This window comes from Chamaea fasciata, unplaced genomic scaffold (assembly GCF_029207755.1).
Source record: "Chamaea fasciata isolate MVZ Bird 193981 ecotype frontalis unplaced genomic scaffold, bChaFas1.0.hap1 SCAF_21, whole genome shotgun sequence".
Lineage (NCBI taxonomy): Eukaryota > Metazoa > Chordata > Aves > Passeriformes > Sylviidae > Chamaea > Chamaea fasciata.
Window position 1 is genome coordinate 5,756,423 of NW_027094106.1, and position 25,959 is coordinate 5,782,381.

Below are 25,959 nucleotides of genomic sequence, written 5' to 3' on the forward strand. Positions count from 1 at the left end.
GGTCAAGGAAAGCTGATTTAGCTGATTTAGCCACTTTTGTTCACTTGTGCCAGGAGTCCTGTGACTGCTGCCCGTCTGTTCTGCACCGCTGCCTGCTCCAGTCACGCTCTGTGCATGACCTCTCCTGCCACCCCGCAAAACTCCATTTATTAATTAAAACAAATCTCCTTTTCGTGCCCCTCCTCCCTTTATATCTTTGCAGAATTTCTCAGAACATGACCAAATGTTGACAGGATCATCTCTCAGTCACTTCTTCAGTCAGGAGGAGATGGGACCAGGCCCCTGTGCTGCCAAACCGGTGCCAGGGATCAGCAGCCTGCTGTTGTTTGTCAGCTTTAGACAGGATGTTGTTTAAAGCAGATTTAGAAATCATTTCTGTGAATAAGGTTAAAGGAAAACCCATCTTGATAAAGATGAAAGAAAATGGCTTTTACTGAGAATCTCAGAGGGGTTTTTGCCAAGATAAGCAGTGCCTGGTTTGACTAAGAGAACTGCTGCTGAATATTTCATGAAGGATATTGCCTTTATTTGGCTTGGTTTAATGGACATGTTGGCTTTAATTTAGTTAAATATTTTGATTCTAACCTGGTGTAATCCATTGAATTCATAGGGCAATTTATGTCTGGTAAGCATTCGCCCTTTATTTTTATTACACATAAAAAACGAATACACAGAACAGTTCTACAGCTAAGACTGAAAATAGGAAGAAAAGCTTGTCTTGATGGCTGAAAAATGCTGCAAAATGGGAATTTAATGTGAAGAGGCTCGTGAGAAATGTTACTATAACACAAAGTAACTATCCTGAGGAATGTGAGCCAGCAAAGAAACACAGAGAGCTCTGCCTGAGAGCTGTAGGAGGATGCTCAGGAATGAAAATACAAACTTGATACAAACACAGCACCCAACTCTTGTACATCACTACAGAACCTCTCCATTTGTACAAAAGCCAGCAGAAAACACCTGCATGGAGGATTAGGATGTCTTTGAAAACACATTTTCCTTTTTTTCCCGCTCTTCTAAAAAAAAAAAAATCTCAAAACTAAATTTTCCGTTTATTTTTCCTGCAGAAATAATTCCTTTCACAAACCTGAGAGAAATCACTGCCAGCCCCACACAGCACAGGTATTTTAGGGTGGGCAATTCCTGCCTTTCCATAGGCATCAGCAAGGAAAACTGAAAATACAACAAGCCTGCTGGGATGGGTTTGACAAGGCTGCCCTCTGCTGAGAGCAGCCCTGAGAGGAACAGGCAAAAAAATAACAAACCAGAGAAGCCAGAGCAACAAAATATTTGACCTGGGAGTTCCAGAACCCAGGGCAGAGCTGGGGATCCAGGTGTTTTACCTGGACATTGCACAGCAGCCTCTTGGGCCAGGTCTGGTGTTTTGCCTTGTTATGGTTTCAGCATCCCAACGAAGTGCAGACAACATTTTAACAGAGTTCCAGAGTCAAAACTGAAATGGCAATTTTGCAATGTTTAATGTTTATTCCTAATGATTGCAATCATTAGGAGAAAGCCCAGCCACACCACTGGAGTCAGCATCAAAATATTTCACAAGACACTGCTCAGCTAAACAAAAGGGTTCCACTCTTGTAGGATGCCCAAACATCACCTAAAACATTATAAAAACCAGAATCCCAAGGCTATCAGCAGCTGTCCCTTCCAGGGAGACAGACAGGCCACATATGGGAGTCCTCCTCTCGTACACAGCGTGGCATTTTGCCCAGAAACCTGAGATCCTCACCCAAAGCAGGTGGTGTAGCCAAACCCAGCCAGGCTGCCCTGACACCTGACACTGACTTTTCCCACCAGGCTCCCCAAAAACTCCTGTGCAGCAAAACTGGATTCAACAGCAGGCTCAGGCTTTATTCCAGGTGCCGGTGTTTGGTTGGAAAGGAACTTAAAGAATATCTTGTTTCAGCCCCCATGCCATGAGCCGGAACACTTTCCACTGTCCCAGGCTGCTCCACGCCCCATCCAACCTGGCCTTGGACACTTCCAGCTTCTCTGGGCATCCTCATGCCTGGTGGGCAAGGGCTGGGGAAGGGTTTCTGCCTTCCCTCTACCAGATCCTGACAAAATCCTGGTCTCGGGGCCAGTTGTCCCTGTGGTCAGCACCCTCTGGGCTGCAGAACACCGGGAACTGCCTGGGGATTATTCTGGGGCTGGGCACCTGCCTCATGCAACACCTGAAATAAGAAGTTGTTGTGTCACACCTGGTGTTGCCTTGTGCTCCAGTTTGAGGGTACAAGATGGAGCAATTTGGGATTCAAACCTGGTGCAATCAGTGCCCGCAGGGGTGTGAGGGACCATGGCAGGAGCTTCTTCTCAAGCTCCTCTCCAGGGAAACTCACTCATCCCTGTTTCGGAGTCCAAAGATACAAATGTTTGTCTCCAGGAGTGAGCCCCGACAAGCCACGAAGGGCAAATATTTCAGTTCCCATCAAGGTTGTCTTGACAACAATATTTCTAGTTTTATTCTACACGGAAACCACTGTGTGGCCCTGGGAGGGACCATCCCCATCCTTAGAACCCCTGGGAGGGGTTCAGGCCAGGAAAGCCCTGGGTAGAGGGCGTGCACTGGGGGCTCTGTGTTATAAGACGACGAGTTTTGATTAACCCCAACCCCGAATTTAACCAAGAACCGTTGATTATTAATCCAGTCCACTTAACTATTAATTCTATCGGCCCAATGTGAAATCACGCGGTTTAGTTATTTATTTTCACGGTTCTGGGGAGCAGCTGGGGGTGTCCGTGACATAAGAGGGCGGATTAGGCACCGACCATCCCCGCCCGCTCCCAGACCCCGGACCCGCCCCGCGCTCCCCTCACGGCCCGGTCTGAGGGCGGCGCCGCGCCCGCGCCCCAGCGGCGGGGCGGGGGGCGGGACTGGGCGGAGCGACAGGCGCTACAGCCAATGGGAACGCGGCAGGCGCGCTAATAAACCAATGAGAAGCCGGGACGCCCCAGCGGCGGGAGCATCGGCGATGAGCGACAGGCACTGTAACTAATAGAAACGCGGCACCGCGCCGGTGGGCCAATGGGTGAACCCGGAGGGTTCTAGAAGGGGCGGGCGGAGGCGGCTGCCCCGCCCGGCGCGGCCCAGAGCGGAGCGCGGTCATGGCGGTGAAGGCGCTCAACCCCAAGGCCGAGGTGGCCCGCGCCCAGGCCGCGCTGGCCGTCAACATCAGCGCGGCCCGCGGGCTGCAGGACGTGCTGAGGACCAACCTGGGGCCCAAGGGCACCATGAAGATGTGAGGGAGCCCCCGCGCCTCTCGCCGCGGGTGGGGTTGGGGGGAGCACGGCCTGAGGGGAGGCGTGAGGGGAGGCCGGGGTGTGCGGCGGGGAACAAAGACGGGAGGGGTGAGTGGCTGAGGGATGGAGGCAGCGGCGCGGGCCCGCGGCCCCGCACGTGTTCTGGGGCCGGAGATGGATGGATGAATGGCTGGGGAAGCAGCGGGGCGGGCCCGCGGCCTCACACACGTGTGTCGGGCCCGGGGCGCTGCTCACCCGCCCTGCGCCGCCCGCAGGCTCGTGTCGGGCTCCGGAGACATCAAGCTGACCAAAGATGGCAACGTGCTGCTGCAGGAAATGGTGAGCTGGGGCTGGTCCTCGCAGCGGGATTTAGGGAGGGATGGATGAGCGCCTTTGGGTGAGGGGGAATCGCGTCCCCCGCTGCCCCACCCACCCCTAAACATTGAAAGCGAAATATTCCTTGAGAGGAGGGTAAAGAAGTAAGAGCGGATTAAAGCAACCCTGTAAAGAAAATAACGTTAAAAACATAAACGGCACCATAAGAATGAGTAATATAACCAGCCAAAGGAGTAGCAAACCAATTAGGGTAAACCCTTAGAACATCACCTTTGTTTCTTTCTTAGCTGATCTCAGATTTTTGTTTAAGTGAAATTTAACTGCTCAGCTTCTTCTTTTTGTCCAGCAAATCCAACACCCCACGGCCTCCTTAATAGCAAAAGTGGCAACAGCACAAGATGACATCACTGGAGATGGCACCACCTCGAATGTCCTCATCATTGGAGAGCTCCTAAAGCAGGCAGACCTTTACATTTCTGAGGTGTGTATGCAGTGGTGGGCAAGTTAAAACCTTCACTGAGACATCTCTCTTTTTATTTTTCTTAAATACATTGTTCTGCCTAAAATGAAAAGTTATGAAAAGGGGGGAAAAGCTAGAGGAGAGGACTTAAAGCTTGTTGAAAATCAAACCCACTTATTGTGGTACTGTAGCTTTTAAGGTGTTGTGTGAGACCTGCTGTTACTTTGTTTTGTGGGAGTCTGAGCACTTCTGGAGTGTTAGAAAGGGGCTCCTCCCTGAGGGCAGGTAAAGGTGGACACTGCACAGCGAACACCCAAGTGTGCTTTGTAGTTCCCTTGGTTTCAGTCCTGTGCTAAATTAACCTGTACTTTTCCTCTGCATTGGAAGGATTTCCATTCCTTTTACATGTATTCAGAAGGACAGAACACCTGGCCTATGAGGGATATTCCCTGTGTTTTGCCATTGCATGGACTGTTGAAACCACGGGTTCTGTTTGTGGGAAAAGGGACCATTTTGTCTTCCATTGTCCAATGATTTCTCTCCCCTTGCCTTAGGGTTTGCACCCTAGAATAGTAGCAGAAGGATTTGAGATTGCCAAGGAAAAAGCACTTGAGGTTTTGGAGCAGGTCAAAGTGTCCAAGGAGATGGACAGGGAGACCCTGATTGATGTTGCCAGGACATCCCTCAGGACTAAAGTCCACACTGAGCTCGCTGACATCCTCACAGAGGTGAGTGTCCCTGTCACCTCTGCCTCTTGGTGTGCACAGATCCAGCTTTGAACGTGCTGGGATTATAACTCCAAGTGTGAAGGGTGTGAGCTTGCACTTTGGAAGACTGCAGGTCACTTGGGGATGTTTCCCTCCCCTGTGTTGCAGGCTGTGGTGGATTCTGTCCTGACAGTGAGAAAACCAGGTGAGCCCATTGACCTGTACATGGTGGAGATCATGGAGATGAAGCACAAATCAGAAACAGACACAACGTAAGTCAGGAGCATCCTTGAGCTTCAGTTTAGTGGGGTGTTGAGGAGCCTGAGTGGTTTTGGTTTCTCTTTAGGGTCTCCTAAAGCTGCCACTGGAAGAGCTGAAATACAGATTTCAGCCATAAATATCTTGGCAGGGGTTTCTCAGTTACTGAACTTGATTCCTTGATTAAATTATCAAATAGCTAAGAGTAACAGTGGCATAATTAATCTTAATTAATCAGCAGCATTTGATAAATGGAGACTGGGTTGTGGATTGGATGTTCCACAGGATTCCCATTTCCCTCAGTGCATGGATGAATTCTGCACTAGCTTTCCTCAGTAGCTGATGCAGTCAGACACCATGCCAGAGCAAATTCCTTTTTTCCACTGTGCCTGGTGTGCTTTTTTTCTGGGATTGGGCATGCCCTTGGAAGGGGAACACATCATCCTTGTTCACTGCCAACAGGAGGGCCCAGGCAGTTTGGGTTGGACCAGTTCCATCCTCTCCACTCCATGAAATCCTCTATTTGTGCCCATTGACACCCAGAGTTGTTTTTAATCTTGCAGATTGATCAGGGGGCTGGTTCTGGATCATGGAGCTCGCCACCCTGACATGAAGAAAAGAGTGGAAGATGCTTTTATTCTTACCTGCAATGTGTCTCTGGAGTATGAGAAAACGTGAGTACACAGCAGGTTCTCATGTCCTAAGGACTTTCATTTAAAGTATGCTTAAATACCAACCAAGACTGTGAAGGTGAAAGGTGATGCCCCTTCTGCAGCCCTTTTGGGAAAGGTGGTGGGTGAAGAAATCTCCACAGTGGTTTTTATTTTGTTGTTCAATCACAGGAAGGTTGTAAGTCCTTCCTTTCTTGGGCATAATTTGATATTCAAAAGCAAACATTAATACATTTCAGAGTTCTCTCAGCTTCAAGTGTCTGCCTTATTTTTTGAAGTAAAAGCTCTGAGGAAGCTCAGGAAAAGCTCTGAACTCAAGAGCAGGAACAGCAGTGTGGGTTGGGGGGCCTGGTTTGGTTTGGCTTGGCTTGATTTCTTTAGAATGTTACTGAAAGACCCATTCCTTATGCTCAAGTTTATTTCTACAGCAGAGAGGAAGGTTTCTCACTGCTTTTTTGTGGGGTTTTTTTCTCCTTCAGAGAGGTGAGCTCTGGATTCTTCTACAAAAGTGCTGAGGAGAGGGAGAAGTTGGTGAAAGCAGAAAGAAAGTTCATTGAAGACAGAGTCAACAAAATCATAGAGTTGAAAAGAAAGGTCTGTGGCGACTCAGACAAAGGATTTGTTGTGATTAACCAGAAGGTGAGAGGAGGAGAATAACTAAAAATTACTTGAAATTATGGTTTCTTTGTTCCTTCTCAAGTTCCAACTTGAGATCTTCTTTGAGCCTTGAGGAGGAACTTATTAGTGCCAGAATGCGAGAAGGTGTCTAGCTTGGTCCTTATGCTGATGGTCACTTTATTTTTGCAGGGAATTGACCCATTTTCCTTGGATGCCCTTGCCAAAGAAGGAATAGTTGCTTTGAGGAGAGCTAAAAGGAGGAACATGGAAAGGTCAGTTTTGGGGAGAGGAGAGGATACAATAACCTGCTCTTCCAAACTGAGACAGTGAGTCAAGTCTGGCTTAAATCCATCTTTTAAGACTTGACTAAAAATTCCACTTCCATCTGTGCAGCTCTTCTGGTGTAACTCAGGGCAGTTTGGACAAACTGTAGAAAGAGCAGCTTGAGCTCTCAGAGTGTTTTAAATGCAGATACCTACAGAGGAGCATTAATTCTACAAGTTAGTTTTTTAAGAGTTCTTCCATGATCAGAACCAAGCTGTTCCAAGCCTAGGCTCTGCATGCTGAAACACTGCACTTTCTGTCAGTGACTTTGTGTTTTATTGAACATAAAGCTGTGCCTGTTCTCTGTCAGACTGACCCTGGCCTGTGGAGGCACTGCCATGAATTCTGTGGAGGATCTCACTCCTGACTGCCTGGGACACACAGGGCTGGTCTATGAGTACACCCTGGTGAGTGACTGAGTGTTTGGAGAGTAAAGCTGGAGTGGGAAATAAAATACTGAAAACCCACTTGGATGTGGACATCTGCCTGGACGTTTGCTCCTCTCATAGACTGAGAAAGTGGAAATGCAAAAAGATAAAAGTTCTGCTGCTTCTCATCACTCCTTGAAGTGCTGTCAGTGCAGAACCCAGCCTGAGAGCATCCAGTCCATTAGTTTGTGTCCACATTGCTGAGGTAAGTGCCTGCCAGGCAAACACGAGTCTGTTTTCTACAGGGGGAGGAGAAATACACCTTCATTGAGAAGTGTGAGAACCCGCGCTCGGTGACCCTGCTCATCAGGGGCCCCAACAAGCACACGCTCACCCAGATCAAGGATGCGGTGAGGGATGGGCTGAGGGCTGTGAAGAATGCCATTGAGGATGGTGAGTCCCCTCCCTGCTAATCGTGATGAGCACTCATCCCAAAATTAGGGAATTATGTGTCAGCTCCCTTGGTTCCTGCTCCAATCCGAGACCGAGCTCAGTGAGGTGATTTTGTAGTTCTGTGGTTGATACCTGTGTAAGTGCTCACCTGTTCAGGTGCAGGATGTGGAGGGGAGGGATCAAGCTGCACTAAAAGTGAGCTGTTCAGACTGAAACAAGTGCTCTTCCCTTGCAGGGTGTGTGGTGCCAGGAGCAGGGGCACTGGAGGTGGCAGTAGCCAATGCTCTTGTGAAACACAAACCCAACGTGAAAGGAAGAGCCCAGCTCGGGGTTCAGGCTTTTGCTGATGCTCTGCTCATCATTCCAAAGGTAAAATGAGTTCCTGGGTGATGAAATGACTTTAAAGTACACACAGACTGACTGCTTTTTCTGCTGGAGGGCTCTGTAATCAGCAGAATGAATCCAGTCCCTGTGTCCTGTGGCAGGTGCTTGCTCAGAACTCGGGGTATGACCCCCAGGAGACGCTGGTGAAGGTCCAGGCCGAGCACGTGGAGTCGGGGCAGCTCATTGGGGTTGATCTCAGCACTGGTAAGAAATCCCTCGGCCCCAGGCTGATGATGCTCCTGTAAGAGCCTGGCTCAGCTCTGGAGAACAAAGTGCTCTGAATGCAGAAAGTTTTGCCTTTACTGATAAAAAGCTGCACAGAAGTCAGGCTGCTGTAGTTCAGTGTGTTCTGATTTGAGGTTTTTGGAGGATAAAGCGCGTGGTACCACTGTGCTGGGTACAGTGAGTGAGATCAGATGTCAGCCAGCACAAAGTCTCTGTGGGAACTGGATATTTAAAGGCTGCCTCACTTCTCTTGCAGGGGAGCCAATGGTGGCTGCAGCAGCTGGAATCTGGGACAATTACAATGTCAAAAAGCAGCTGCTTCATTCATGGTAAGGCTGGCAGTATTTCACTTCTAACATTACTCTGTGTGTGTTTAAGTGATGTACAACTGGGGATCCCACCTACAGGAAAATTGAAACAGTATTTCTTTCCTGTTTCCAGCACGGTGATTGCCAGCAACATTCTCCTGGTGGATGAAATCATGAGAGCTGGGATGTCTTCCCTGAAAGGCTGAGCTGGAGCTGCTCCCTGTGGAATTTCTCCCAGGAATCCACCCCAGGGCCCTGTCCCCTTGGCTGTGGTGGATATCCCAGCACCACAGGTCACTCTGCCACAGGGGCAGCCCTTTGGTAACACGGCCACTCAAAATCTCAGCAACTTCAATCCAAGATTTGGCTCTAAAAAGGAGTTATTTATTTTTGATTTCACTGAGCTGTGTGGCTGCAGTTGCTTTCCATTTTTACCCAATAAACTGTTCTGTTCTGTGCTTTTGGTGTCTGTTCTTTAACCTTCACCCCCTCCAGAATATTCTGCAGCTGGGGGGCTGCGTTCCTGAGTCCTGCTCTTGGGAATTTTACGAAATTACTGTTCTGGGAACAGGGTGGGATCAGGCCTGGAATTTGTTCAGTAAATTTTAAGAAAAAGCTGGATTAAGGCAATCACTTAATAGCTTTGTACTTGCTTGTGGAGAAAACAGTTCACTGACTGCAGAGTGGTTTGAAGGGGAGGGGTGAAGGACCTGTCTTAGCGGTTGGATTTTTAACTCTGGTTCTGCTGCATTGAAGGATTCATGGACAACGAGTGCTAGAGCAGGCACAGACACAGCTCTCTGGGGTTGTGCCAGGAGAACAGGCTCCTGCCTTTGGAATGATTTTCCCTGATCCCAGCCGTGCTTTGCGTTAAGAGGAATCTCCTTCCTCTGTCACACGCGATGCTGGATGACCATAAAACCTTGAATAAACCCTCGAACACCCAAAAACCCCCTCCCTTGTTGGGAAGGGTTGCGGGTGGCCCCGGTTCCTGGCAGTTTTACCCCGCTGTGCAGCCGGGGAGCCACAGAAATCCTTTTTTTTTTTTTTTCCTCTTACAGAACGGCTGCCCCGGAAGCGCTTCCCGAGCTCCGCAGCGCCTCCGGGGCGGGCCCGCGGATCCTCCGTGATGGGAACGGCGGCGGGACTGGTGCTGCTGTGCTGCGGCGTGCTGGGGGCTCAGCGCGGTGAGAGCCCCCAAAAATCCCCCCTGGCATCCCCCAAATCCCCCCTTAGCATCCCCCAAACTCCCCCTTAGCATCCCCGTCCACGGAGCCTCCTGCTGATCCCCCACTCAGGGCTCGCTCCTTTCCCGAAAATGGGGCTTTGAATGCTTTGAGCTGTCCGGACGCCGCTCGCTGTCACCCCTTCCCGCACACGCAGGGCCATCCCGTCAGCAGCTGCGCCTCGCTCCTGTTTGAAAGCGAAGCTCGGGCTGAATTTCTCCCTTTGCAGCGCTCGGAGAGGACGGGAGCATGGTGCAGCTGCCCGGAGGCACCTTCCAGATGGGATCCAGCTCCCCGCAGAGCAGCGGCGAGGAGGGACCCGTCAGGGAGGTGACAGTGAAGCCCTTCGCTCTCGACAAACACCCGGTGACAAACAGGGACTTCAGGTGAGCCCCTCCGGTGGCTGCGGGGAGGGGGCAGGGGCAGTGCCGGCTGTTCTGGGGTCTGAAAGCCGATGCTTGGGTGCTCATTGGGGGAAAAAATGTGTCTGGCGATAGTAAATCACCCCCAGAGGTGCCAGCTGAACCATCTTGGCAGTGTAGCTTGCAATCATGCTTTTATTTCCTTTTATGACCTTTTCACCTTTTCTTTCCTTTTTTTTTTTTCTTCTGTTTTCCATTTCCTCTTCCTCCTTCTCCTTTTTTTCTCCTTCTCTTCTTCACCTCCTCTCTTCTTCCTCTCTTTTTCTTCTCCTCCTCCTTTCCCTTTCTTCTCCCTATTCTTTCCCTCTCTTCTAACACTTTTCTTCCTCTCTTCTCCTCTTCCACTAACAGCAGCCACAGGTTTTATTGGCTTTTAAGGGATTTTTTCTCTCTGCAACTATGGAAACCTGAGTGCAGTCTGAGTTTACCTGCACAGGTAACATAAAAAGTATCAAATCTGTGCAAAGATGTACACTGGACTGTTTTATCTGTTAAATCTAAATGAAATCATCTGCAGCTGGGGGGTTCTGTAAATTTTGTACTTTTGCCTTGCTCTGAACTCGTTGCACGAGCAGATTTGTGAGGCAGAGCTTGAAGAACTCTTACCCAGAGCATGTTGTATTTATGCCAGGGAGTTTGTTAGAGAAAAGAAATACAAAACAGAAGCAGAAGCATTTGGCTGGAGCTTTGTCTTTGAGGATTTCGTATCTGAAGAGCTGAAAAAAAAAGTCACCAAAAAACTGGAGGTAAATCTGAATCCTATTATGAGTTTGATGTTGCTTTTCTGAGGAGCAGCTGCCTCTTTGCAGAGCCTGGCTGTTCTCAGAGGTTTGTCTTTGGTCTTTGGGGTTGTTTTGCTTTTGAACCTCAGCAGGATTGAGCTGGGGTTTGATTCATGTGCTCCTCTGTTTCCATGCTCTATGAGCTGTCAGTCTGGACTCCAGGGAGCTGGGAGGAAGTAAAATTTGTTTCAAAGTACTTCAATAATCCAATTTTCAAATAGAAAAACTGAACAGCATGAGCCTCTTGATCTATTTTCACTTTTAAAAGCAGATGCCTCTGCTCTGTGGGAAAGCAGCATCCAAATGTCTGTGATAACCCAGTTCCAACTGCAGCATTTCCCAGACTAACACACCCTGCTGTGGGACGGTGTCACCAGTCCAGGCGTCACCAGTTCACCTTTAATCTGGTGTCATTTCTTTCCCCAGTCAGCCCCGTGGTGGCTGCCCATCGAGAAGGCATTTTGGAGACGGGTGAGTAAAATCCTGGTGTAATAAAACCCTGCTGTGGTGACTCCTCCCCACGCTGGGAGCTTGTGTGTGTTGTGTGTGCTGAACCTTATCAACCAAAAATAGGTGCAAAAGCATTTTCCATCCTTTTGTCTCTTCCCCCCCCACCCTTATTCTCTTTGTAATGAAAATTGTATAAAATTAATTCCAATCTGCTTAAATCCCTCCCAGCCCTCAGGCCCTGGCTCCAGCATAAAGGACAGGCTGGATTACCCAGTGCTGCACGTGAGCTGGAACGATGCTCAGGCCTTCTGTGCCTGGAAAGGGAAGCGGCTCCCGTTGGAGGAGGAGTGGGAATTCGCTGCCAGGGGAGGACTGCAGCGTGAGTAGCACAAGCTCTGAGCTTTTCCCAAACCAGGCATGGAGTGGTGCTAGTTCCACCTGATCCAAACCTCCCTCCACATGTTAATCTGAGGGGGTTTGAACCACCTCTTTTGGCCTGAGAGTGTAATAATATTAATAATTAATTAAATGAATAAATAAAACCTCAGCATCCCAAGCTGAGCAGAAAAGGACAATCCTAAAAGCCTGGCTGGAGTAACCCAGGGTTAACAAGTGTCTTTTCCTCCCTGGCAGAAAGGATGTATCCCTGGGGAAACAAGTTCCAGGCAAACCGTACAAACCTGTGGCAGGTAAGATCCTAAAAATCATCCCATGCACAGTGTGGAGGGGTTTCACTGAGTGAGGGTGTCCTGGGAAACACTGTGGGTACTGAAACTGAGCTCCTGGGGGGTTGTAAAAATACCCTCAGAGGGAGCAGGCCCAGCCCATCTTCCCTGGGAAACCAGGATATCACTGCTGCTAAAAATTCATGCATAAATTCTTTCAGAGAGGGAACTTGTGACAGCTTCAGCTGGTTGATCTCTCTTGACCAGCATAAATTCACCCCAGAGAGTTATTTGCCTGCTTGAAGTGTGGCACAGCCCTGTGAGGAGCGGGATTTGGGGTTGTTTTTGGGGTGGCTCTTTGCTGGGAGTGGTTTCTGTTCCCCCAGGGTGACTTCCCTCGGGGGGACACGGCTGAGGATGGCTACCACGGCGTCTCCCCGGTGACAGCCTTCCCTGCCCAGAACAGCTACGGTACACAGCACCCTCAGCCTGCTTTGGGGATGGCATCTGCTCCCTAAATTCATGTTCATTGGCAAATCCTGGGGCTGGGCAGAGTTTCAGAGGGGTGGGATCTGGAGCAGAGGGAGTGAGCCCAGGAAAAGCATTGATGGTTGGTGCTGGAGTTGGCTGAGGGGCACCAAACCACCTCCTTTTAATTAAAACTGGGTTATTTTGCAGCTCAGTGGGATGTAACAAAAATTCCGAGGATATGGTTTGGCTGCCATGTCCTCATGCACATGGAGAATGATGACACCTTGAAGTTTGAAGTACAGTGAGGAATTTCTTGAGCCTCACCATTGAACCACGCTCTTGAGCAATGCTTTAAATGTAGTTCCCCCTCCCATACACCAAATTTGCAGCCCTTGCACACCTGTTCTCCTAATTCTCACACAAAACCATCTCAGGGCTCTATGACCTGCTGGGAAACACCTGGGAATGGACAGCATCAGAATTCTTGGCTCCAGGAAGGACATCCAGGGCTCAGAAGATGCAGGTGCTGAGAGGGGCCTCGTGGATTGACACTGCAGATGGCTCTGCAAACCACAGAGCTCGTGTCACCACCAGGTAGGTCTGACCAAAGCCCAGGTGCTGCTGCACAAGGATTTTCTCCGGGCTGGTTTTATTTTAAAAGATGTTTGTTCGTTCCTACACAATTTTTTTGAGAAGCAGTTGGCAGAGCACACTACAAATATGGCTAAAAACACCCCTGCTACAAATCCATTCCTAAATGCTTCTCAAATCATGTGTTTTCCAGCAGGTATTAATAATGAAATGCTTTTCATTCAGGGGATGTGGAAGATGTTTCTGGGCTGTTCCAGCAAGTCACATTAGGGTTGTGAGGGTTGTAATGTGTTAGGGATATGTGTCAGCTAGGAAGGATCCCTAATTTTGGGTCTTTTTTCCTGTGAGGATGGGGAACACACCAGACTCTGCCTCTGACAACCTCAGCTTCCGCTGCGCTGCCGACATCCCGTCCGTGCCGGCCTGGAAAAGCCAGAGCAAACCTGAGCTCTAAGGGCTCACTGGGAACACTCAGACCTGAGCTCTGGGGGCTCACTGGGAATACTCAGACCTGAGCTCTGGGGGCTCACTGGGAACACTCAGACCTGAGCTCTGGGGCTCACTGGGAATACTCAGATCTGAGCTCTGGGGGCTCACTGGGAACACTCAGACCTGAGCTCTGGGGGCTCACTGGGAATACTCAGACCTGAGCTCTGGGGGCTCACTGGGAACACTCAGACCTGAGCTCTGGGGCTCACTGGGAACACTCAGACCTGAGCTCTGGGGGGTCACTGGGAATACTCAGACCTGAGCTCTGGGGCTCACTGGGAATACTCAGACCTGAGCTCTGGGGGCTCACTGGGAACACTCAGACCTGAGCTCTGGGGGCTCACTGGGAACACTCAGACCTGAGCTCTGGGGGCTCACTGGGAACACTCAGACCTGAGCTCTGGGGCTCACTGGGAATACTCAGATCTGAGCTCTGGGGGCTCACTGGGAACACTCAGACCTGAGCTCTGGGGCTCACTGGGAATACTCAGATCTGAGCTCTGGGGCTCACTGGGAACACTCAGACCTGAGCTCTGGGGGCTCGCTGGGAACACTCAGACCTGAGCTCTGGGGCTCGCTGGGAAGACTCAGACCTGAGCTCTGGGGCTCACTGGGAATACTCAGACCTAAGCTCTAAGGGCTCACTGGGAACACTCAGATCTGAGCTCTGGGGCTCACTGGGAACACCTCAGGCATTTTCTCCTGTGGAGATGGACAGTAACCTCCAGCTGTCACTTCCATTAAACCCCAGTTGTTTTTAAAATTCAAAATCATTTTGATCTTTTCAGTGCTGGGATGGCTGGGTGGGAGCAGTGATTGGGATGGCAGGAAAGGGGGGTTTGTCTTTGGGGTCCTTTTGGTGTGGATATTCCAGCTCTCCTGCTGTTGTCCATGTAAAGCAGAGGGGTGCAGGTGTGGGACTGGGCCAGAGCTGCTCTGACCTCCAGCCCCAGCCAGGGGACACCCACAGCCCCCTGTGACCATCAGTGTGGGGCTGCCAGGGGGGAATTCATGGGGGCACATCCCTGGAAGGGGGAGTCATAATCAGTCCCCAGTCCCTTGGGAAGTTCCAGCTTTGGAGCAGTGCTGAGCCTTCCCAGAAGTAAAACAAGGCCCTTTCATTAGCATCTGAGCAGTGACAAAATGATGTGTGTGACAGATGCCACAAACCAGTGCCCCACCTCTCCCAGGAGTTAGAACCAGCACAAACTCTCTGTGCACGAGCTCTGCACCGAACCGGATGGGACCAGGAGCCTTGAGCACAAGGGTGGGCAAGAACACTGCTCAGGGATCTCTCATCCACCTCTAACTGTCCCAAAACAGGCACTGCAGGTGCCTGAGGGCTGAGCCTTCCCCCTGGGGAGCTGCAGCTCCAGTTGGACACACCCCAAAAGCAAATTATTCCCTGGGTTTGTCCCGAGCCCAGTGAAAGAAAACTTTTAAAAACTCCAGAAATCACCATTCCGTTTTCCAAGATTTTACTCGCCTACTGTGAGCCAAACCAGGGGCTGGGGCAGAGATCAGAACAGCTCCTCCTCTGCTGCCAGCGTGAGCAGGATGGCCTTGCAGGTGTTCTCAAAGAGGGCAGCTCTGTTCTGGGCCTCCCCTTTCTTCACCCAGTGGCGGTAGGTGCGGAAGGCACAGGCGTCGATGAGCTTGCGGACGGGCTTGAGGGCGTAGGGGTCCCTGACCACCAGCTCCCTGGTGACCGACTTCACCTGCCGGTACTGGTAGTAAATCCTCACCGAGGCCAGCACGGTCAGGCAGATCACCTGGGGCACAGGGAACAGCCTGGCACTCAGGGGAATTCTCCCACAGCAGCTTGGTATTCCCCATGCTGGGGGAGGCAGGAGGGAGCTCAGTGCCTGGCACAGTTTAGTTCCCGTGGGGCTGGCAAAGGGCAGGGGCTCATGCCAGGGAATCACAGAATTACAGCATGGTTTGAGTGAAAAGGGAACTTAAAAACCCATTTTACTCCATCCCCTGCCACGGGCAGGGACACCTTGCACTATCCCAGGGTGCTCCAAGCCCTGTCTGACCTGGCCTTGGACACCTCCAGGGATGGGGCAGCCACAGTTTCTCTGGGAAACCTCTGCCAGGGCCTCACCACCCTCACAGCCAAGAATTTCTTGCCACTATCCCATCTATCCCTGCCCTCTGGCAGTGGAAAGCTGCTCTCCCTTGCCCTGCCACTCCATCCTTTGTCCAAGGTCCCTCCCCAGGTCTCTTGGAGCCTCTTTAGGCAATGGAAGGGGCTCTAAGGTCCAGCCCCACCAGCCCTACCCAACCCCAAGTTCCTCCCAGCTCAGCTGGCAAACCCACCCCACCGCTGGCTGCTGCAGCTCCCAGCCTCATCCTCACCTTGAATTTTCGGAAGGGGCTGAAGTGCCGGACCTCCTCCACGTCGTACTGCTGGAAGAAGGGGTGTGCCAGCGCCTCGCCCGCCGTGTACCGCTGCCGCGGGTCCACCACCAGGAACCGCGAGATCTGCACGGGCCACCCGCTCGGTTTGGGCTGTCCCGGGGGTCTGCAGCACCCTCTGCTGACCCGAGTTCTCCCAGCCCAAGCACTCACCAGGTCCTTGACAGTGTCGGAGCGGTCGTCCCACTCCGGGGAGCCGAACTGGTAATCGCCGTTCATGATCATGCGCAGCATCAGCATCTGCTTGCGGTGCCAGAAGGGCGGCGAGCCGGCCAGCAGGGTGTACATGATCACCCCGGTGCTCCACCTGCGGGCAGCCCACACCGAGCCTCCAGCACCCCCGGGCCACCCCCGGGCCGCCCACCTGCCTCTGCCTCCCTGGAAAACCGGCAGGGAACTGCCCTGCCTGTGCCTGGGGCTGGGCTCGCTGCTGGAGCGGGGGTTTGTGCTGAGCTGGTGGGGAGTTGCTCCCTGGATGCTGCAGGATATTGAGTATTTGACCCTTGGAGAGTTTTTTAGGGAAGGGAGTGGGGCTTGGTGATGCCAGGCAGGCTGGATGCCCTCAGCTCACTGCCACGTGTCCTGGCTCCAACTGGGAAGGGGATGAAATGCCCTGGTGAGTGTCACAACTCTGAAGCCACCAGAGGTGGTGGCAAAGTCCCTGCAGGGCTCTGATGGGCTGCCCTGAGCTGGCTGCTCTCTCAGGAGCTGCATAAGGTGTGTCAAAACCCCCATGTCACAGAGGTCAGCCCAAGCTGACTTCCATGAACAGAAAGTGTTGCTTTCCCTCCCGCAATGGGGCGAAGTGGGGAGAGGGGCTTGTCCCCAGGCTGCTTCTCCCCCTGCTCTGTGCCAGAGCCCCCTGGTGACCCAGAGAGCCCCTCACAGCCACCAATATTGGCTTTAGCTGCATCATTTCCTTCTTTCCAAACACTCAAACAGGTCCCCATCGGCACAATTCTGGCCATGCCTCAAGCCACGTGTGTGTGTGTGTGTGTCTTTAGGGAACAGCTTCTCACTCACATATCCACCTCCTTCCCATAGCCTTGGTGCTCATCATCCATGGAGCACTGCAGGATCTCAGGGGCCAGGTAACCAGGAGTGCCACAGATCTCTGTGGGGACAGGACACAGGGCAGAGCATCAACCCAGGTGCCATTCCCACCCCCAGGCAGCCCATGGTGGGATCTTTGCAGGGATGGTGCTCACAGGGAGGAACTGCACCCTGTGTGCATCTCACTGGTGACTTTTTTGGTGAATTATTGTGGCTAAAAAGTGAGGAAAGAAAATTATAAAGGGTGCTTGTGGGAGGGCATGCCTGTTGTCAGATATGTGGCTCTTCGCATGTAGGAACTGGTGGAAATAATGCTGGGCAGTAAGTGGATGAGGTAATGGGGATCAACTGGAGGAAAAAAGAAGTGGAATGGATTAGGATGGTTTTCCTAAAGAGCAGCAAGGAGAGAGAGAGGTGTGGAGGATGTGTGCAGGCAGAACTTGCGTGTGAGGACAGCAAAAGCAGCCAAACAGCACCAATTTGCAGCCCCAGGTGAGACTTGGTGATAAGGAGAGAGTGGGGCTGGAAAATCTCACCAGGCCAGTATCCCCCCACCTCGCCAGCCCCTTACCTTTGAGCTTCTCATTCTCATTCAGCTGGCAGGAGAAGCCAAAATCTGTCAGCTTGATGTTCATGTCATCATCCAGCAGGATGTTCTCCGGCTTCAGGTCCCGGTGGACAATGTTGATGGAGTGCAGGTACTGGATCACTTCCAGCAGCGCTCGCATGATCTTCCTGGGGATGGGGACAGCTCATCCCCCATCCCAAACATCCACTGGCACCACGATCCCAGGGATGGGGACAGGGACAGTGCCCAGGGACACAGCCCAGGGTGCTGTGCTGCCTGCAAGGTCTCCCCTCTAACCCACGCTCTGCTCTTCCAAGGTGATTTCCACCCCTCTGCCCCTGGCCTTACCTGGTTTCCTTCTCGCTCAAGGTGACTTTCTCAGTGAGGTAGTCAAAGAGCTCCCCTCTCTTCATCCTGCATGAGAGAGGGGAAATAGAGTCTGGCAGAGAGTGAGCTGCAACAGCAAACCAGCCCTGAGTCCCTGGGGAGGATCAATCAGGGGTCTGTGCCCTTTAACAGCACAAAATAACTTCCATAAAAAGGGGTAAAAATGTCTTTATGTATTTCAGTAAAATATCAGGCAGGAGGAGAAGAAGCTGTGCCTGGAGAGGACAGGTTTTGGATAGAAACACAATTGTTAAGGGTGGAAAAGATCTTTAAGATCAGCAAGTCCAACCATCAAAGAAGGGGCAGGGATGGGGCTCTCCCAGTGCCATCCCACTCCTCTGACATCCACTGCGCTGCCCTGGCATTGGGAATTGTGGCTTTGAGACACCCTGGTCCCACTGAGCATATAAATAACCCTCAGGGATGCATGACAACTCCCACCAAAGGTTACAGGGAAACCCGAGCAGCGCTGAGCCGCTGACAGAGGGGAAACAGTGCTGGCAGCAGGGCTGCAATGAGCTTGCAGTAATTGGGGCTTGATTCTGCCTGAAGGGCTGCTTGGCCCTCCACTTTGCCATTTTTGGGCCACAAAAAGCTGGGGGACCAATCTGCAGAGAGGGAGTGGGCCCAGGCTGCTGAGCCAGCTGGTACTTACAGGTCAAACACCAAGAAGAAGAAGGTGCTGGATTCATAGCTGTCCTTCAGCTGGACTGCAATAAAGCACAGGGGGCTGTGAGCATGGTGCTCCTGTCCATCAATGGACTAAAAATCTGATTAAATTGCTAACTGAGTTAATGAGGAGCTGATCTTCTCAAGTGCTGTGGTCGGGAGACAACATGGGGGGCACTGCTGGGGCGTGTGTGTGTGGAGGGAGAGCAAACAATGCTCTGAGTGTCTGAGTCTGCATCATCCAGGGATTTCACCCCGAAAACCCTTCCTGGGGGACACCCTGAGGAACAAACAGGGCAGGAATTCCCCTTGGCTGGACGCTCGAGGCCTGACTTACTGACGTTGGGGTGGCCCGAGACCTTGCGGAGGATGTCGATCTCCTTGGCGGTGGCTTCCCGCAGCTCCTGCACCTCCTTGGGGGAGATGTTCCCCGCCGTGATGTCGATGATCTTCACAGCATATTCCTGCCTCGTGGTTTTGTGGATGCACCGCCGCACCACGCTGCTCACCCCCCTGCCAGGGACAACAGGGAGAGAAACAGGGGGGGTTCCATCCCTGCCTGCCCAGCCACCGGCACCTGGGCTGGCTGGGATTTTCATGCACCAGCGGGTCTCGCTCTGTCACCCTGTCTCGGTGGGACAGAAGGTTTTGAGCTGATGGAAAGTGCTGTTCCATGCTATTTTTAGCCCCATGCTGCTGTGGGCCCTGTTTGTATCAGATTCCCAGGGAACACTGTTCCTCTCTGGCTCTGGAGGACACGAAACCAAAACAAGGCGCTTGCCAAAAATAAAGCTTTACCTGCCCAAAATCTCCTTCGGCTCATATTTTTCATAAAACTCCTTGGATGAGTTCCAGTCTGGTAGATCTTCTTCCTTGGTCATCTCTGGCTCCTGTCAGGCAGCACTCTGGGCTTGTCTGAGGGCAGAAAGGGGCTGCAAGGAAAAAAAAAGTGAGGATGGGAACTCGCTGCCCCCAGAGATGGGATCATCAATCCTTCATGGAAGAAAAAACATTGAGGAGGAAGGAAGAGAAGGAAGATCCTGGACCAGCCAAAGGGGGTATTTTGCTGCTTGGAAAAGCCAACCTTTGCCCTTGGGATGCTGTGGAGATCCCACTGGGAACAGGAGAAACCCCACTGGATTCCCTCATGGCCTGGCTGTCCCCAGGGGCAGAAGCAGCCTGGCTGGGGCCCAGGCTGTGGGAAATGCTGCAGCACCCCAAAACCTCATCCCTTCCCTGTGCCCAGCACACAGCAGCAGCCCCCAGAAACACCAGCCCACCCCGACACCAACACAAGTGGAACCTGGAATCTGCCCCTATTGTTTTTCCTCTTTCTTTTCCTTATTATTTTTAAGAGGACAAAGTTGTCTTTGGTTGAGAATAAGGAGGGAAAATAATGTTTAAAGGGAAGGGAAAGGGACTGAGGAGGAAGAAGAGGTGGGTGAGGGTCAGTGAAGGGCTGGGTGCGTCAGGGTGCAGGTGGGGACAGAGGGACTGGGGACACTGGGAGCTGAGCCAGCATGAGGACAGCAGCTGAAAGCGCTCCCTCAGCCACTCCTGTGCAGCTGCCAGCAGCCTCCACAACTCCTGAAAGGCTCTTGTCCCATTTCTTTTTCCTATTTCAGGCTTGGAGAGGTTTTTACACAGCTTGTTTCTGTGCCCATACACGGAGTCCAAACAGTTAGGATGGAAAGCAGCTCTTACAAACCTGGGCAGCAAAACTGTCCCTTTGGGATGACGGTTGCTGGGGAGGGGACAAAGGTAGGCAGGAGATCCCCAGTTCCGTGAGCTTTCCTTTGCCCTCCTCTCAACAACTCTACCAGGGCACTGGCAGCTCTAAGATCATTTAAATCTCATTAGCAATGTGTATCTGTCCTGACCTGGTTTTAAGGACCAAAGTGGTGTTTTGGGTGTCTGGCTGCTGCTGCCAGGGGTACCTAACACAGGCTGGAGCATTTCTAAACAGCCATGAGTTTAACTTACAAAATTTTAGTTGTTGGAAACACTGTAACGCCAAACCAAGCTGAAATCACAAAGGAGAGGCAGGACCAGGAAGCAGAGAAAATAAAATATCTCTGAGTGGGGGGGGGTCACCCAAAACCTGATTATTTTTGAAAATCCACGTTTTGGGGCTTGGTGTTGTGGGGAAAGGCTGGAGGCTGGGCAGCACCCACGGAGCACTGCCGGGAGAAGCCTGGGGTCTGCTGCGAGGGAATAACCCGGGAGCTTCTTTAAAACCCCCTGGAATTACACACGGAGCCGGTGCAGGGCTCTTACGGGACACCCTGGGTACATCAGCAGAGTGCAGGGGGGGTCGTGAGGGGATTTTCTGCCTGGAGGAACACTGAGGGTGAGGCGCTGGGCATCGCCCCCCGCCCGCGGCTGCCAAACCGGGGTGGGTGGGTGGGGGGCCTCTGAGGAGGACAAAGATATTCAAATATTCATCGGGATAAACCCGCAAAGCTCAAGGGAAAAAAAAAAATAAAAAAAAGCAAGCCTTTAAGCCGGCAGGAGAACGCGGCCCCTCAACCCCGACCCTCCCGCCGCTGACCCGGAGACAAAGAACGCTGAGCACGGGAGTTTTCCGGGGCAGGACCCCCCCTCACACACCCTCCCCTCAGCGCCGCCGGCTCCTCACCTCGCTGAGGGCAGCGCCGGGCCCGGGCCTGGCGCCGGGAGCCGCCGGGAGCCGCCGGGAGCCGCCGGGAGCCGCCGGGAGCCGCCGGGAGCCGCCGGGAGCCGCCGGGAGCCGCCGGGAGCCGCCGGGAGCCGCCGGGAGCCGAGCGCTCAGGGCCGGCCGCCGCCGCCCGGCCCCGGAGAAAGCGCAACGCGAGTTGGCAGCGGCGGGCGCCGGGCGGGCATGGCCGGGCAAGGGGCAAGGGGGGGCCGGGGGCCGCCCCGGAGCTGCGGAGCTTCCCCGGTTTAACCCTCGGGCCGCCGAGCGCCGGCGCGGCCCCGGCCCCTCCTCCCCGGGGGTGTTGCTGTGGGGCTGCCCCCGGGGCGTGGGCAGGCCCGGCCGGGAGGGGCCGCGGGACGGGCCGGGAGCGCAGAGCCGGGCATCGGGAAAGGTGGGAGAGCCGCGGCACTGCCGCCCTAACCGCTGGGCCGGTCGGTCCTCACCCAGCGCCGCGTCCGGCGCCTCTTGGACACCTCCAGGGATGGTGACTCCACAGCTCCTCGGGGAAACTATTCCACTGCCTGACCACCCGAACAGTGTGCTTTTGTTTCCGTTTTTTCTCTAATATCTAACCGAATCTCCCCTACATCAGCTTAAGGCCACTTCCTCTTGTCACAGACTGGCCCAAACCCCCCATCGGTTTTCTTTCAGTTTCACCAGGACGGTGAAACACCCCAGAAAGGAGATGGGAGCTTGAGCAGCAGAGGCGAAGCTGCTCCGTCACCAGGACAGGCACTCCTGTCCTCATCCCCCCCAGTATGAGGTGATTCCTCGCCCTTTTGAACACCGATTTAACCTTTTCACTTCCAGGAACTGCAGGTGAGGGGTGCAGTGCTTTAGGAACAGGCAAAACATCCAACAGCACTTCGGGGAAAACAGGTCGTGCTAGGGAAAGTATTTTTCACAGGAACTGCATTTTTCAGAGCAGGGTTATTCCCCACCAGTTTCTGGTGGGAGCACAGCTTATCCAGGCCTTTCTAGTGGTGTCCAGGAGGGTGTTTACTTTAGCAGCCCCAAAGATTTGAGCAAGGCATGACGTAGCTGCTCCCTCCGATGGAAAGAGGAGGGTTTGCACTTCGAATCAGTAAACACTTTCAAAATAATTATTATTTTCACATAGCAGCAGTGGCTTTGCCTGAGCCAGGCAGGAGGGAAAGGCCACAGGCCCATCCTTCATGGTTCAGCCCTACCACAGCAGGAAAAGAAACACCTGCAGAACACCCTGCCAAAATCAATTCACCTCCAGCACTCAAACTCAACTAGAGCAAGGTACTTCAAGAGAGAGAAGTTTATTTAAAGACAACATTACATACATTCAACCCAACAATCAGCAAAACCAGTTAAACCAACGTTAGTTCATTCTGCTTTATTATTCACTCTTCCATTTTGTGCTAAATTAAATTGCGGCTGTGAAGTTGGCTCACATCAGAGGCAGCTATGGCAGGAGTCAAGCCACAGGGATGATGAGAGTGTGAACATATGGACTAACAAAATACCAGACAGCTTTAAACTTTATTACTGAAGCTTTTTGTTTTTCATTCATAGGTCAGTTCTTGCAAGATGATCTTCAGCAGCCTCGTTGTGCAGGCTTAGGCCAAACCTGAAAGGGAAGGAATCGTATCAGTGAGTTTTGGATCCCTGAATGGAAGGGTAAGGAGATATATCCCAGGAAGTTTTGGATCCCTGAATGGAAGTGTTTTCCTTGCCTTAAGACAGATTTGTTTTGTGTTCCCCCTTCCCTCATGCAATTTGCTGGGATATGCTGAGCTGCAGACATCAGCATGGTGCACAGCTGCCTCCTTCCTCCCAGGACAGGACAGTTTTGCTGTCCTTAGAGCTCTGCTAATGCCTCAAATGTGCTGCTGCCACTTTTCCAGTCACCTTCAATCCATGCAGCAGCACAAAGCACCAGGAATTCACCCTCTCTCCAGCCCAGCCACACGTACAGAACCCAAGCAGGAAGTCCAACAGAACAGCAGCTGCTTTACCTGACTTCAGAGCACCTTCATCACTCCCCGTCCTCCACCAGCTGGATCAAACCCTCCAGGACACCATTCCCACAATACTTTTACTGATTATCCCATTTAACAGCTGCCTGTCAGCACTGTGGACTTACCATTGGCAATCCTGCATTGCTTGAGCACCTCACTGAAGCCCTCACACAGCTTGAGGTCAGTCTGGTTCTGGGCACACTCCAGGAATTTTTTAATCTCATACTGGCAAGGACCATACTGCTGCTGCTCCTGGGCACCCTGAGCAGCCTGGGGCTCCTGAAACACCAAATGGCTCCGTAAGGACCCTTCCAACACTGCCAAACCACCCCCACGCTGCTTGCTGAGGGTTCTTCCCTGTGTTTCAGTCAAAATCTTCATTTTTTTAATGGAAAACAAGAGAAGGGCTGAAGCACAAAACTATTTTCCAGCAGTGGAATGCCACATTCAGAGCAGGTTTTTTTTTAAGTTACAAACATCTGAGTGACTTTGATACACTCAGATAACTCTGGATGGCACCTGAGCAAAAGTCTCCCCAACAGCGCACCTGGAACACGGAAGTCCTGCCTGGAGAGGAATAACACAGTAGAAAATAACACCAACACCTAAATAACACCACCAGCTTGCCACACATCACTCCTGCATCCCTCTGAATTTTTTTTAAGATGAGTCATGGTGAGTTACCTTGGAGATTCCGCCTGTAGCCACAGACTATCTATGGTTTTATATATATCTATAGTTTATAAAGACTGCAAGTACCCCAGCTGTGACTCATGTGGTGTTTAAGGCTCCCCCCCACGTGGGGCTCAGTCCGTGTCCAGCGGTGCCTCCCCTCACCTGGTAAGTGATATCGGGCCTGGCAGCCTCAGAGCCGCCCCCTCCGCTGAATCCCCCGGTGATGGCGTGGCCGATGGTGTGTCCCACGGCCGAGCCCACGGCCACCCCGGCAGCAGTCGTGGCCATCTGGGCCATCAGCCCCGGCTGCTTGGGCGCCGGGGCCGCCACGGCGGAAGGCGGAGCCGCTGCGGGGACGGAGGCCCGAGGAGCCGGAGATGGAGACGGGGCTCTCATCGGGGGCGCCCGGCTGCGGGGACACAGAGAGAAACATCACTCCATCATCATCATCATCGCAAACCACGCGGCTGCAGGGCCGGGAGTGCACCGCTCCTGCTGTGAGGAACAGAATGTCCCCAGCTGCAAGCGACACACGGGGACCGCCGAGCGCGACTCGTGGCGCGGCACAGGAGGCCCCAGGGATCACGCTGGGATTACACACACCCCCGTTACACGCTGAAGGAATGAACTCAGTGTCCTGGTGAGCGTCTTATGCAAGACCGGGTCAGGATTACAGGCTTCTTTCCGCCTGCTCATTCCCCAGCTCACATAGGGCTCTGCTGTTTCGGGGAAAAATACAATATGACCCAAAAGCGGTTGAATAACACGGTGCTGGCGCCCAGACCCTGCGGCCGAGCAGCCCCATTTCCATGCCCCAAAGCGCCCAACCCCGCCCCGCTAACCCAGAGCCAGCCCAGCTCAACCCAGCCGGGCGCTGCCACCACCCCGGTGCGTCACCCGCCCGCACAATGGCGGCCGGGCCGCTGCGGCCTGCGCGAGGGACACGGGAGAAGGAGAGGGGGCGCCGGCGGCCCTCACCTGGCGGGGGGCGCCATGCGGGACGTGCGGCTGCTGCGGCTGCCCCTGGGCATGGCGGCGGGAAACAAGAGAAAACCCCGAACGGCGCGGAGAGAACCGGAGGAAAGCCCCGAGTGCACGGCCTGGCCTGGCCCGACACCTGCCCGCCGCCTCTGAAGGTCACCTCCTGTGCGTCACTTCCGGAATGCCGCGCGCGGGGCGGGGCTGTGTCGAGGCCACGCCCTCTCCGCCCGCCTGAGGCGCCGCGCGCGGGGCGGGGCTGTGTCGAGGCCACGCCTTCTCCGCCCACTGAGGCGCCGCGCGGGGGCGGCCGCGTTGGTGACGGGAGCGGCAGTTCCGATAAATAAATAAACGCCTAAAGTGCGATTAAACCCGTGCTTGGGGGGCTGTCGGTCACAATAAACGTTTAAATAGCGATAAACCTGCATCTGCGGGACCTTCGGCCACAGTAAGCACCTAAATTGCGATAAATGTACGCGGGCAGGATCCTGGGTCACAATAAACGCCTAAATGGCCATGAACTCGCTTTTGTAGGATCTTCACCCACAGTAAATACTTTAATAGTGATAAAACCCCGTCTTTGTGGAACTTTCAGCCACAATAAACACCTGAATAGCGATAAATCCACTCCTGTAGGATCCTCGGTCACGATGAACACCTAAATAGCGATAAACCCGTGTCTGTGTGGGACCGTCGGTCACAATAAACGCCTAAACCACAATCAACCTGCACCCGTGGCACCTTCAGTCACAATAAAAACTAAATCGCCATGAAAAGTGTTCCAGCCTTCAGGGAGTCGTTCTCCGTGGGAAAGGAGCCTCCGAAAGCCTCTCGGTATTCAGCCCTTCAGTAGAGTTCCAGATTTTAGATTTCAGTCTGGAGCAGAGAAGGGATCCCATCAATCCATGGCGTGCCAGAGGACGATCCCGGATTCTTTTTGGTGATGTCCAGCAACAGGACGAGGAGTAATGGCTGTAAACTAAAACACAGCAAGTTTCACCTCAACGTGAGAAAGAATTTCTTTACGTTGAGGGCGGCAGAGCGCTGAACCTGCGGGGCCCCTCTCTGGAGACATTC

General features: G+C 52.8%; 4 protein-coding genes and 2 non-coding genes across 9 annotated transcripts; 4 read left to right on the plus strand and 2 right to left on the minus strand.

Annotated features, from left to right (window-relative positions):
• The first annotated feature begins 3,084 nt into the window (after positions 1-3,084).
• Positions 3,085-8,825, plus strand: CCT6A (chaperonin containing TCP1 subunit 6A). Its single transcript, XM_066202034.1, has 14 exons — positions 3,085-3,254; positions 3,531-3,594; positions 3,938-4,072; positions 4,606-4,779; positions 4,927-5,030; positions 5,580-5,690; positions 6,167-6,326; positions 6,495-6,577; positions 6,940-7,036; positions 7,303-7,450; positions 7,686-7,819; positions 7,936-8,038; positions 8,316-8,388; positions 8,501-8,825. Exons 1-14 carry the CDS (start codon positions 3,121-3,123, stop codon positions 8,571-8,573), a joined length of 1,593 nt encoding a protein of 530 aa, XP_066058131.1. The 5' UTR covers positions 3,085-3,120; the 3' UTR covers positions 8,574-8,825.
• LOC136300126 (small nucleolar RNA SNORA22) lies at positions 4,350-4,481 on the plus strand. The gene has a single exon (XR_010723627.1). It is a non-coding gene; the product is annotated as a small nucleolar RNA SNORA22 (small nucleolar RNA).
• LOC136300125 (small nucleolar RNA SNORA15) lies at positions 5,321-5,458 on the plus strand. Its single transcript, XR_010723626.1, has one exon. It is a non-coding gene; the product is annotated as a small nucleolar RNA SNORA15 (small nucleolar RNA).
• Positions 8,826-9,416: 591 nt separating the features above from the next.
• SUMF2 (sulfatase modifying factor 2) lies at positions 9,417-14,469 on the plus strand. Of its 4 annotated transcripts, XM_066202038.1 has the most exons (10): positions 9,428-9,554; positions 9,823-9,979; positions 10,647-10,761; positions 11,224-11,268; positions 11,476-11,626; positions 11,881-11,936; positions 12,299-12,383; positions 12,818-12,977; positions 13,323-13,451; positions 14,090-14,469. In XM_066202038.1, the coding sequence occupies exons 1-9, from the start codon at positions 9,497-9,499 to the stop codon at positions 13,426-13,428; spliced, it is 933 nt and encodes a 310-aa protein (XP_066058135.1). In that variant the 5' UTR covers positions 9,428-9,496; the 3' UTR covers positions 13,429-13,451; positions 14,090-14,469. The 4 variants fall into 4 exon arrangements, with proteins under 4 accessions (XP_066058137.1, XP_066058136.1, XP_066058135.1 ...); XM_066202039.1 differs by lacking the exons at positions 13,323-13,451; positions 14,090-14,469 and adding an exon at positions 13,200-13,310 and having other exon boundaries at positions 9,422-9,554; XM_066202037.1 differs by having other exon boundaries at positions 9,429-9,554; positions 13,323-14,469.
• A 455-nt stretch (positions 14,470-14,924) lies between these two features.
• On the minus strand, positions 14,925-21,508 carry PHKG1 (phosphorylase kinase catalytic subunit gamma 1). Its single transcript, XM_066202036.1, has 10 exons — positions 21,200-21,508; positions 19,360-19,493; positions 18,899-19,074; positions 18,548-18,602; positions 17,854-17,919; positions 17,509-17,672; positions 16,908-16,998; positions 16,038-16,191; positions 15,825-15,950; positions 14,925-15,235 (listed from the first exon to the last, which is right to left on the minus strand). Exons 2-10 carry the CDS (start codon positions 19,440-19,442, stop codon positions 14,984-14,986), a joined length of 1,167 nt encoding a protein of 388 aa, XP_066058133.1. The 5' UTR covers positions 19,443-19,493; positions 21,200-21,508; the 3' UTR covers positions 14,925-14,983.
• Positions 21,509-22,511: 1,003 nt separating this feature from the next.
• CHCHD2 (coiled-coil-helix-coiled-coil-helix domain containing 2) lies at positions 22,512-25,057 on the minus strand. Its single transcript, XM_066202047.1, has 4 exons — positions 24,883-25,057; positions 24,067-24,313; positions 23,355-23,508; positions 22,512-22,838 (listed from the first exon to the last, which is right to left on the minus strand). Exons 1-4 carry the CDS (start codon positions 24,933-24,935, stop codon positions 22,828-22,830), a joined length of 465 nt encoding a protein of 154 aa, XP_066058144.1. The 5' UTR covers positions 24,936-25,057; the 3' UTR covers positions 22,512-22,827.
• Positions 25,058-25,959: the final 902 nt, after the last annotated feature.